The sequence below is a fragment of the Pteropus medius genome, unplaced genomic scaffold, assembly GCF_902729225.1.
Source record: "Pteropus medius unplaced genomic scaffold, Ma_sr-lr_union100, whole genome shotgun sequence".
NCBI classification, from domain to species: Eukaryota; Metazoa; Chordata; class Mammalia; order Chiroptera; family Pteropodidae; genus Pteropus; species Pteropus medius.
In genome coordinates, this window is record NW_024351730.1 from 32,351,104 (window position 1) to 32,363,627 (window position 12,524).

The 12,524-nt window shown below is 33.2% G+C and overlaps 1 protein-coding gene across 12 annotated transcripts in view; it reads left to right on the forward strand.

Annotated features, from left to right (window-relative positions):
• PTPN13 (protein tyrosine phosphatase non-receptor type 13) overlaps window positions 1-12,524 on the forward strand; it is a 168,479-nt gene that overhangs the window by 59,121 nt on the left and 96,834 nt on the right. For all 12 annotated transcript variants that reach the window (XM_039845781.1, XM_039845783.1, XM_039845790.1 and 9 more), the window contains exons 4-6: window positions 2,372-2,437; window positions 4,789-4,974; window positions 10,123-10,210. In XM_039845781.1, coding sequence (XP_039701715.1) covers window positions 2,372-2,437; window positions 4,789-4,974; window positions 10,123-10,210 — 340 coding nt within the window. The remainder of the gene's footprint in view (window positions 1-2,371; window positions 2,438-4,788; window positions 4,975-10,122; window positions 10,211-12,524) is intronic.

The window sequence follows — 12,524 nt, forward strand, 5'->3', positions numbered from 1 at the left end:
ACCAATATGAATATCCTTAACACTACTGAACTATACACTTAAAAATGGTTAAGATGATAAATTTAATGTCATATGTTTTTTACCACAATTAAAAGAAAACCAAATGACTTTTAGAAACAACCTAAGTGTCCAAGAATGACTGGATAAAGAAAATGTGGTATATCTATGCAAAGGAATATTTAGCCAAGATATAGAAAAACGTAAGTGTCCATTGGTGGATTAATGGATAAAGAAAATGGTGTGTGTGTATGTATGTATGTGTGTGTGTGTGTGTGTGTGTGTGTGTGTGTGTGTGTAGTGTGTGTGGCTTAACAATATTAAGCCATAAGGACATTATGTTAAGTGAAATAAGTCAGACAGAGAAAGACAAATACTAAATGCTCTCACAGTGGAATCAAAAAAACAAAACAGCACCCACCTGTACAGGAAACCATTCTGGCCTGCTATACAGCTTTACTAAGAGAGGGGAATAAATCTTCTCCGCTCATCAGGTGCAGAGAGTGTTGCTACAAATAGGGCCTAATCAAAGATCACAAAACTGCAAATTCCCTGGCAGGCTAAATGGATAAGCAATAGAAGTGAGGGGCAGATCAAAAACATTTTTTTAGCCTTTACTGCCTGATTTCTTTTAGGCTCTGGGCTTGGCGATTTCTTTTAGGCTCTGGGCTTGCCGATACCTTTAATAGAAGTATTTATTTGTTAGTTGGATTATGTGAGCCATTTTCTTTTCCTTTTTTTCTTATTAAATAAAAGCAAAGGGAAATATGAAGACCAAATACTTTACCGTTTTTGAATAATCCTTTTTTGCATGACCTTCCTCCTTTCTATACAATGTCTGTAAGTAGACTGTAACTCATCACTTGCTGTTTATCAACCAATGAACAAAATGGTCTCAGTCATTGTTACTGTATTAACTTAATTACAGTCTGGTATCACTGATCTCTATGCCTGTATCTTTTCAGGCTGCACCAATAGTAGAAACTCTTAGCTTATGAATAATACGTATGGAAATATTATCTACTTATACTCTATAGGTTGTTTTGGAATAAATGACAAAATAAACATTTTTCTTTGTATTCTGTTAAAAATATTTCTCTATTATTAGGTACCAGGTGGTATTATATAAGCTCCGAATCTCTTAACAGCAGAAAAAAAAAATGGAAAATGATTACTTATAAGATTAACTGTCCTCATTTTCAGCTGATAATCTTGCTTACTGTTTCACAGGGGAAAAAAGTAGGAACAATCAGGTGAGATTTTTCCCAGAATCACACTACCAGATTACCCATAATAAAATCCCATATTATCTGCCTCCTTCCTACAGATAAATTGTCTGTGCTCCTCTGTAAAGCCAACCTTCTATTTGTGCATTAGTGTCTACCTGCTCCCGCTCACCAATAGCGTCCTCTCAACAATCTCCACTCTCTCCTGCAATTCTGATTTTCCCTGTTGGATTATTCCTGCCAACGTAAAAGTATGCTGTTATTTTTACAGTCCTTAAACATCAAATAACACAAAAGAAACCTTTTTGACCCAGTTTCATGCTCTATCTACTACCTCATGCATTCATAGTAAGAAAAATGCTAATCAAAACTGCAATGAGATTTTTTTCTCACTTTTCAAATTGTCAAAAATCCAAATATTCATAACACATTCAGTAGATAAGGTTTGTACATCAAACCTTTTTTTAAAAAATCTCTAATATGTTGCTGGTAGAAATGCAAAATGATATAGCTTCTTCATAGGGGAATCTAACAATATGAATCAAGAATACAGATGATTTAGTCTTTGTCCATAATCTCAGAGAATCAATTCAAGAGAAATACCTGCATGTGTAAAATTACACATCAAAAACTGTTTGTTGAAACATTATAATAGCAAAATTTGGGAGAAATCTTAATTGCATTAATAACAGATTGGCTAAGTAAACAATGCAAAACGGAGTTCCATGCAGTACTAAGAAAGGATAAGAAGATCTCTAAGCATTGACATGGAAATATCTCGTTAGATTAAAAATGCAAGTAATTTTAAAGTTTCTAACTTTTTATAAAAAGAGATGAAAATAAGACTGTACATTCATATTTGCTTGAGTTTGCATAAAGAAACTTTAAAATAAATAGGAACTAATAAAAATGGTTGCTCATAGAGGGTGGGCTGGGGAATTGGGAAGGGGGGGAAGTATGTTCCAAAAATTTCTAGTCTTATTTTCTGTTTTAAGCTCTCGCTTTCTTGAAAAATATGAAATGATTTTCTCAAATCGTGTTATACTTTCTTTAGAACCAAAAATGATGAATATATATATATAGTACTTGCTAAATTTTTAAATTTTGTTTTACTATAAAATGACTTTTTAACAAAATTCTATTTCTAGATCCATATTTATTCTCTTGGAATGACATTGTATTGGGGGGCTGATCATGAAGTACCTCAGAGCCAAGTAAGTCGTCACATTTGTACAACTTTACACTTTTTTCTCCCTCTTAATTCCCCCACACACACACACACTTCCATCTCTGACCTATGGATGTTACCATTTCCCCTTAAGAACTGGATCTCTGAAGGTGGGGCATCTCCTCCCACTCACTCGAGACGCACACTGGGGCCTGGCGCACCTGGGATATGGTCCGTGGCTCCACCTGGGGCGCAAACCCAGGACCTTCTGCGTGTAAAGCAGACATACTAACCACTACACTGTGGAGCCACCTCCAACTTTACACTTTTTAAAAAAACTCTTCCACATACATGTGTGTTCTACAGCGTGCTGTCAGGCACACCAGAATTACTATGCCGATTATTAATAATCACATTAATTATGTCACACTCTCAGAATGAAATAATAATGAAGTACTAAAGAAATTATTTTTCTTAGAATATTCTTAGAATTATACCAATCACTACCCAGGTTTCAATAGTTTAGTCTGTGAGATGTAGTAGACTCTTCAAAAATCATAGCAAGAGGAATGGGAGTGCATTTTATTCTAATTTAATGGCCGATAGAGAGGGATTGTAAATGTCTTTGATGATTCATTCTTGTACTGAAAGTGATAAACTTTTTTGATGTAAAAACTATAAGAATAATAGCTCTAACTATGCCTCAGAGTATGATTTATACTTCATTACTTTTTTCTTTTCACTTCGAAAGTCATACTTCACTACCCTGCACAGCAGACACAGATATTAAACTAACAGTTTCTGAAGCCTTAGGCTCTGACGACTATTGGGCTACTTACAGTTTTTATTTTCTAAAATAATTCTGATTCCTAAAGACCCAATGTAAACATAGTAGTAAATAGTAATTGAATATCTGCAAATCGCTATATTTCATGAAAGCAAAGAAACAATGTATAGAATTAGATTTCATTATAGGCATTTAGAAGTCAAAAATAAAAATAACTTGGTGTGTTCATTAAATTAAGTAGCTACACACATTTTCGGCTTTTATTCTAAAACTTAAACATCTTAAGATCCATGAAAGATGAATGATAGTCTTCGACTTGATTTAGTTTCACTTTACATCACAAAAAAATGCTGTGCATTTACTTTTCTCTCCTCAGGTTCAATTCTATAAATATAATGAGAAAATTAAATTATTACTGGAAATACTGATGTCATGTTAAGTATATAACCTAACTTACATATAAAATGCGATCACAGCCTATAATTAATACTTTATACTTTTTTCTGCTAACTAAAAATAAAGTCAATATCAATAATGTGTAAGTTGGTGAAGTATAGACTTTTATTTATATTTTGCTATTACAAATTATAATTATTTTGGAACTATCTAATATTAATTCAGGTGTTTATTAAGCACCTGCATTGTGTCAGAAACTGTACTAAACACTAGGAATATATGATAGCCCGTGCCTGTGGAGTCTGTTCGTGAGTACGGAAAACTACATAACCAATTACAACAGTGTGACGAATGCCATGTCAGGGACAATGGGGGGTGCTATGGAAAATCAGAGTTGGAGCCCCTAACTAGACTTGGAAGGTTGAAATAAGTTTATTAAAGGACACTGCATTTAAGCTGTATCTAAAGGATCTAGTACCCAGTGGATGAAAAGTAAAAGGGGAAACATGTTTAAACCAAAGTGGATGTACCAGTTTAAACTCTCATCAGCAATGCTCCAGTCCTCACCAATACTTTGTATTATCAGTATTTCTATTTTTAACCATTCTATTGAGTGTGTAGTGGCTTCTTTTTATGGTTTTAATTTGCATTTCTTGGTATGGTTATTGGACATTTGGATATAATATTCTACAGATTATTTCAACTAATTTTAAAAATTTCACATTCTGGTTTCTCTGTTTCACCAACATAATGAGCACTTATATTTAAATGATCCTGAGTCATTGCAATTTTGAAATCTCTTCTAATTTATCGTGTCAGATTACATCTAATATGTATTGAATATATCACATTTTATTGAATGTTAGGAAATTGTTTATTCCCACAAAATGATATGTATATAGAAACTGCTTACCAAAATATTTGAATAAGCAAAGAATTCTATTTTTTAGCATACAGAGAAACCCAAAGTTTTTTCTATAATACTTCTTATCTTAGGAGATGTATATTAATCATCTCCTGCTAATAAATTTTTGGAATATGAAAAGGGAAAATACAGTAAATTATACATAGTACTAGATAAGGAATTAATTTCCTTCAAGTATTTGAAGTTTGTTTGGTATGGTTCGTGAGTCTGCTAGAATGGCTTGTCTCACGTTAGATTTGTAAGGTTTACTCACTTTTGTCAACATGGCTTTTCCTTTCTTTATATTCAGCCTATCAAGCTTGGAGATCATCTCAACAGCATACTTCTTGGAATGTGTGAGGATGTTATTTACGCTCGGGTTTCTGTTCGGACGGTCTTGGATGCCTGCAGTGCCCACATTAGGAACAGCAATTGTGCACCTTCATTTTCCTACGTGAAACAGTTGGTAAAACTGGTTCTGGGAAATCTTTCTGGGGTAAGCTACAGTTCCAATTGGTACATTAGTCAAATTTTTAAATTTAGTCACATATCACAAAATTGTCTTTAAATATACTATACAGGTAGCATTTTCTCAATGATGACTAGGAACAGGACATTGAATTTCTTATTCTAATTTTAATTGTTTATTTGAAATAATACTTAAAATTTACAAGCCCAGTTCAGTAACGTAGTCTCCTAGATTTTACGAGACTTATTCTTTTCTTTAGAACTTTATTTCATCAAGTGTCATAGAATTACAGCGTATTAGAGCTGAAAATATTTGCTCTTGCCTCGTGGTTCTGTCCATCGTGGAAAAAAAAAGCGTCAACATGCAAATTGGGTTTTAGAATTATTTAAATGTACTTCCTGTTGCTTTATACTTCTTTCTTGGCCCCTTATTTGTCTGGGCCCCTCAAGTGTTCCCAAAACTCTCTCCACCTTCTCTGGACACTGGCATCTGGTGCGTATGGGGGTACATGTGTATATCCTTGTCATATTGCCCCAAACCTGGATTCTTCCATTTTCTCTCTTGTCTTGGATATAAAGAATCCCAAGAATGACAAACTCTATATCTAATCATCCCACCTCTGCATTCCTTAAGCTATATTCTGTCTTATTTGCCCTAGGTTAGATACACTGTGGGTTTTGATATCTGATCTAGAGATAAACTTTATCCGTTCTCACCCTTTAGAGTTATGGTCCCTGAGACATGGCCCCTCTCCTTTGTGTGGGCTGCAGATTTACCACTGTTGCACAGTGTTCTTGCTGGCTTCCTCATCTCTAGGAGTTTAGTTCTGCCATCTTAACCAGGATGTCATATGGCTGGCAAAAGTATATCCAAATTCCACGCACTTTACCAGTTGATTAGAAACAGGCTCAGAGATTCTTCTATGCAAGTGGTTTGTAAAACTGTACCCTGTGGAGCCTTTGCAGTTCTGTAAAGAGGGGATTGCACATAGTAGAGGCTGAGTGAATGGGGGTTTTGGCTCCTTATTTCCCCTTCTTAACTAGAGCCACTTCACTTTTATTTTTTTGTGTTTCTGCAAGTGATTTTTTTTTTTTGAACAAAGGTAAAGCTACTAAAAATCTATGAAATTCTCTATCCAAACCAAACTACCACATATATTCAAAAACATTTTTGTCTAAAAAATTCTTCCATAATTAAATAAGCTTGAGGAAAAACTATTTAAGAGAAATAATGTATATTTTCACTGCAGAACTTCTCAGAGCCTTTATTACACTAGACTATATTACTAACCTTAAAAAGAGATAGATAAGCATTTAAGTGAAACGTTTTTTAAACTTATTTGGGTCTTTTTTCACAGATCTTCTCATAATGTTCTATAAAACTCCCTTTGAGAAAAGTTGATCTATATTAATACCTTTCTTTATAAATAAGAAAATTGAGATTCACCCAGCTTATCGGATTTATGTTTCCTAGTAGTCAGTCCAGGGATCTTTCTGTTATACCACAGCTCCCCCAAGATTTTTGTCCTGTTGCTGATTTTACTCCTGTAGTATAGTAAATTTTCTGGAAACATTTTTTCTTCTGTCTTTCCATAAAAAAAGAAATATTCTTCCATGAAATTCTATTATCCATCTAATAATTGCCCATATTAGATAAAAGATCCCCATCCCTTTTAGTACTGAGTTCAGTTGATTACAACAACTATATACTGCTCATCAACATATGAAACCTGTGCTAGATACTGTAGGAGATACAAATTTGAATAAAATATGCTCTTCCTTTTGAGAGCTCTTATTTAAAGTTCTGCAATGATATATACAAATATATAAAATGTAAAGAAAGGTTTGAAGAGTAACAATAAAATTTTTCAAAGCTGTGAGAGTTTGAGGAGAAAGTGTACAAGTTAGGACCACAATGAAAAATAGCTTTAAGTACTTACCACTTCTTTTGTAGATTAAAGTATTTGACTGGTATTTGAGAGTGGTGGATGCTTTTATCTAACCTACCAGAAATAGAATCTTAGAACTTTGAAAGGAGGAAGGAAAAAAATATTAGGTTCCTTCGTGTACATTTTTCTATGTTGGGAAGAAGTATTAGAATGTGAAAAGGAAATAAAGTTTACAGACTAAGACAATGTGAGTGGGTAGGAAGGATATGAGAAGAGAAAGAGACATTGGTCAGGCCAGGGCTAATTGACTAGGCCACCACCTGCCACCCCACTCTGTTCTAAACAACCATCATTTGGACTCCAACAGCTGTGGCCTAACTGGCTCCCAAAATATTTCCCCTGCCCCCATCTATTCCCCATACCATAGCCAGAGTGATCCTTTAAAGTAAAAATCTGATGATGCTACTGCCCCATTTTCTCTCTTCTCTGGTTTTTCCTGTTAATAACTTGAATGTTTGTGTCCTCCTAAAATTCATATGTTGAAGTCCTAACCCCCAATGTGATGATATTTGGAGATACAGCCTTTGGGAGGTGATTAGGTTTAGAGGAGGTCGTAAGAATGAAGGGATTAGTGCCCTGTAAGAAGAGACGCCAAAGAGCATGCTCAAACACACACTCTTTCTCCCTTCCCCTCCCATGTCTGCCATGTGAGAACACAGCAAGAAGGCAGTTGTCTGAGAGCCAAGAATTGAGCTTTCACCAAAACCACCCATGCTGGCACCCTGATTTCAGACTTCCAGCCTCCAGAACTATGAGAATATAAACATCTGTTGATTAAGCCACCAAGTCTACAGTAGTTGGTTATGGCAGCCCAGGCAGACTAAAACATTTCCTGTTATAGTTTCTCAGAGTGCTGCATATCCTTCCTTCATAAGGGTTACTAGAGCTCAGAAGTAGACATGGACACTTGCGATTTTTGATTATTCAGTAGACTTTATCTTCAACAGAGAAGGAACTGTATTTCTTTTTGCAAGTAAGTGTTCAGTAATTATTTGTTGAAAACAAAACAGAAACAAACTCATAGATACAGAGAACAAACTGGTGATTGCCAGATGGGTGGGGGAATTGGGGAGCTGGGTGAGAAAGGTGAGGGATTAAGAAGTACAAATTGGCAGTTGCAAAAGAGTCACAGGGGTGGGGAAAATAGTACGGCATAGGGACTATAGTCAATAATATTGTAGTAACCATATATGGTGCCAGGCGGGTACAGGACTTATCAGGAAGATCACTTCATAAGTTTTAGAAATGTCTAACCACTATGCTGTATACCTGAAATTAATATAATATTGAATGTCAACCATAATTGAAAAAAAGTTTAATAAAAAGAAATATTAACCTTTAAAAGGAAAAAAAAAATAACACTTTGAACTAGATCCTCTAGACTAGATAGAAAAATCTAGGCAAAAGGAAGTAAACTTGAATAAATGCTTTGAAACAGAAAGGAGCAGGATGTGTTTGAGGAACAGTAATAAGTCTGGTATGGGGTGTTTAGTGGGCTAAGTAGAGATAACAGTGATCCCCTCATCTTTCCTGCTCTTGCTAGTCTCCTGCACATCACTGGACAGAAGTAACTCTGACCACTACAGTTTTGGGGGTGTTTACTTTGTGCCAGGCTTATGTCCTTTTTCATATGTATTCACCATAACAACCCCAGGTTACACGAGATAATTTTACTTTTATCCTCGTTTTAGAGATATTGAAGCTAAGGCCCCGAAAGATTAAGTAACTTGCCCATGGCCACAGACATTGTAAAAGACAGAGACAAAATTGCAGCCTGGATCTCTCTGACCCCTGAGCCCATGCTGTTAGCTATTATGCTCCTCTGTCGCTGTTGGTACCTCCAGTAACTGATAGAATGAGTCAGGGTCACTCAGTGTGAAATTCATTCTCAGTGACCACAGTCCTTACTTATCTAAAATTAATTAGCATAGAGTAAAAGTCAGTAGGCTAGCTTATTGGTCCTGGTTCTTCCACTGTTTTAATGTTGTAACATTTTTTTTTAACACAATTTCATTTATCTGTGAAATAAGAAAAAACTATTACACAGCGTCTACCCATATTACTTCAGTTTTGATGAGCTTTTCAATGTCTTTAGAAGGTTCCTTGCTACTTCTCCCTTTATCTACAATGAGAAGATAATAACTAAATAACATAAAGTACATAAAGCACTTAAGGTAGTGCCTGCCCTATAGTAATTGCTCAATGAATGACAGCTCTTATTAATAGCAGTGCCAAGGCAGAGATTTGTACGGATACAGGATGTTCTTCATCTCTTCGGTTACTGATAATATAGTGCAATCTGAACTAATATCATTTAAGTAATTTAAATGATAACATTGTTTCAGAAATATTTCCACTTAAATCTTTCTATAGCTAGGAAACACAACTGAAACAAATTTTTAATCCATACTCAAACAAGTTTCCCTATGTGTGTATGTGTGTGTGAACATGTGTGTATGCATGCTGTTGGGGACAGATTTAAGTAATTTCTCTTCACCATTCTCTCTCCTTCCATTTATTACTTGAAATTTTCACTCTAATAATCATCTGAATAAACCCAGTATTCTGTCTAACTTTTCATCAATGTGAGATTTGACCCAATTTGACATGCTTTATTTTAAACAAGTACTCTTGATTAAAGTTACTAAAGTCTAAGACTACTTAAACATTTTATTATAAAGGGGACTAAAAAGAACATTTATTTAAATTTGTCATCCCTCAATATGTCCACATGGTTTAAAGCATTTCTCAAATGGCATTTCTGGGAAAATCTAAAAAATTATTTTTGAAAATAATTTAAATCAGTACCCTCAATGCCTAGTTTCAATCGGGTGAAAGCTTTATTATACCGGATTTAATATAATTTAAAAATTATAATCTAACTGGAGAAATCAAAATAGTTATCAATTTAGAAAAAAAGAACATTTCAAGTTACTGTTTTCAAGTGGCACTCATTGTAACTACTTTAATTTGGCTAACTTTGTTCCTTAGTTAGATTACTCTTTGATAACTATTTCTTGCCTTTTAAATTCCCTGAAGATGAATTGGCCAGAAATGAGCTACATAAATCTTATCCAAGGAATACAAATTAACAATATCAAACGTGGAGTGTCTTTAATACTACATTCTCCAAAAATTGTCTAACTAGTGTCATTCTGTAACCAATTACCATGCAAACAAAAGGGAGATTCTTTTGTCAAACTTGATTTTTGATTACCTATGTACAGACGGATCAGCTTTCCCGTAACAGTGAACAAAAGCCTGATCGAAGCCAGGCTATTCGAGACCGATTGCGAGGAAAAGGATTACCAACAGGTAAGAGTATATAAATAGGACATTTTTAGGCTTTAACCTTATTTAATTGTTTCCTTTACTTACCTGGCTTGAAAATCTGATAATTGTGACCATAATTAGAACACAAGTGTATAAAGTAGAGGCAAGGGACAGACAGGAATACTAACTGTATTAATATATCAATCTATTAAAGTTATGCAGAAAACATTATTGATATAATCAAGACTCCAACAGTAAATCGTTTCCTTTCCAATATTGTTATATAGCAATATCAATTATTTACTTTATAATCATTAAGTTGATTTTTTTAAGGAAATTATTAGAAATTCCAAACATAACATTAAAGTTAAGTTTTAGTCTTGACTTTTTTGTAAAATGAACTTTTGCTTTTTCTGATTATTTTTGTTCTCTTTATTTCTCATCAAGCAATATTGATAATTATGATAATCTAAACATTTAAAATATTTTATGGGCGAAATATTATCTTATTGGGGTTGGGGAGAAGTAAATGTAACTGTGTTTTAAATATATTATAATAAAACATTCTAATTGACATAGTCAGATTAAAAAACTAAGATGCCTAACTTTTCAGTTTAATCAGAGCACAGATACCTTATTTAAAACCTATGATAAGCTCTCATTGTGAAGACTAAATACAGATTCTTGATTATCTGGACCAAATTTTTTGCAGAATTCAAAACTCATATTTGAGAGAAGAATGTGCCCTAAGCAAATGTACTGTTGCTCTTGAGAAGTCAAAGAATATCAATAAAATTGTTTCTAATGAAATGATTCTGGAATGATGCAGTTAGTTGGGTGTTTTGGTACTTTCTTTTTACTTATTGTGAATAAGGACCAGTTATCTCAAAAAGTATCTTAGCTTTCACATTATCAAGATAATCAATTTATTTCTGGTTACATAAGGTTCCTTTTCTAATACATACATTATCAGTTTATGCAGAAGTAAATACAGAAAGCATATTTTGTTTAACTTACTTTTTATAATGCTTTCATGGCAATTTAAAAAATATTTTTAACACTTCCTTGTGTTGCCTTAAAGTACTTATATTCTCATATGTAGAGACACACCTTCTTCTTGTAGATAAAAATCCGTTTCCCTTTATTTTAAAACTATACTAGGATTTGAAATATAATATAGTGCGAACCTTGGTACTAAGGATAGCACCACTTTCTTAATTTATCAAATTTTAGTCTTCTGTTTTAGAACTGAATGATAGCAGAAAATTAGGGGTGAATGTCAATAGCAAGCTGAAAGAGTCTTTTTCAAGGAAGCATAATGAATTCTTTAATAATTGAAACATTAGATTTAAAAGAAATGATTTCTGTTTCTCTTGTCGTCTTTCTAGTTTCTCTCTCCCTCCCCGCTCCTGCTTTCTCTCTCCCTTCCTTTCTCTTTCTCCCTCTCTCCCTTCCTATTTGCTTCCTTATTTCTCTTTTCTGTTCTTTCTTTAATCTCTTTCTGGAATTCTCTTCTGTTATCACCTACTATCATTAAGTTGCCATGTTATGAAATTGAAGTTTGTTTGGTTGTCACTGTTGACTTTGTAAATATAATATTATTTTATTAATCATTCATTTTAAAGACAGTTTGTTTTTTCCTAAGAATAAAAAATGTTCCCTTATATTTGAGAACCTCATTTTATCCCTATTAATTAAAAATCTATGGAAAAGACCACCCTGCCATATTTAATTTATCAAATTTTAAAGACTATCAAGTGTTAACATAGTTTAGATTATATCACTTTCAGTGATTCAGTCTTATGATTACAGATGTTAATTATTATATAATATTTAAGAGATAGCCATTAGAGATTGAACTGAATCTACACCTACTCTATAACATACCTTAATAATGTACCTTAATACCTATATATATTTTTTAAATAAAAGACATATATAAAAGTTAAGATTACTAGACATATAGATGCTAAAGATAGGGAAAACCTACTATACTAAGTACATTATTGTTTGTAGGTGTTTAATGAATATTTTTTGACTGAATGGGGATGAAAAATCTTTTATAAAAGTATTAGATATAATAATACATTTGTAATACAATTTTAATGGTTCAGTAAATATATATGACTATGATTTATTTTTTTAGATAGCCTAATTTAAACATTGTTTTATGCAAAGTGAAAGAAAAACTGTAGTTTGTCATATTGGCTCAAATTTTTAGACTATTATAACAACGAATATATCAGAAGTTTTAAACCAAGTTATTAATGTCTTTTATTTATGACTTTGTTTTTATAATATTGAGATTTAATATTATTGTCTAATAGCTCCTTTAAATTCTTATTACTAATATATT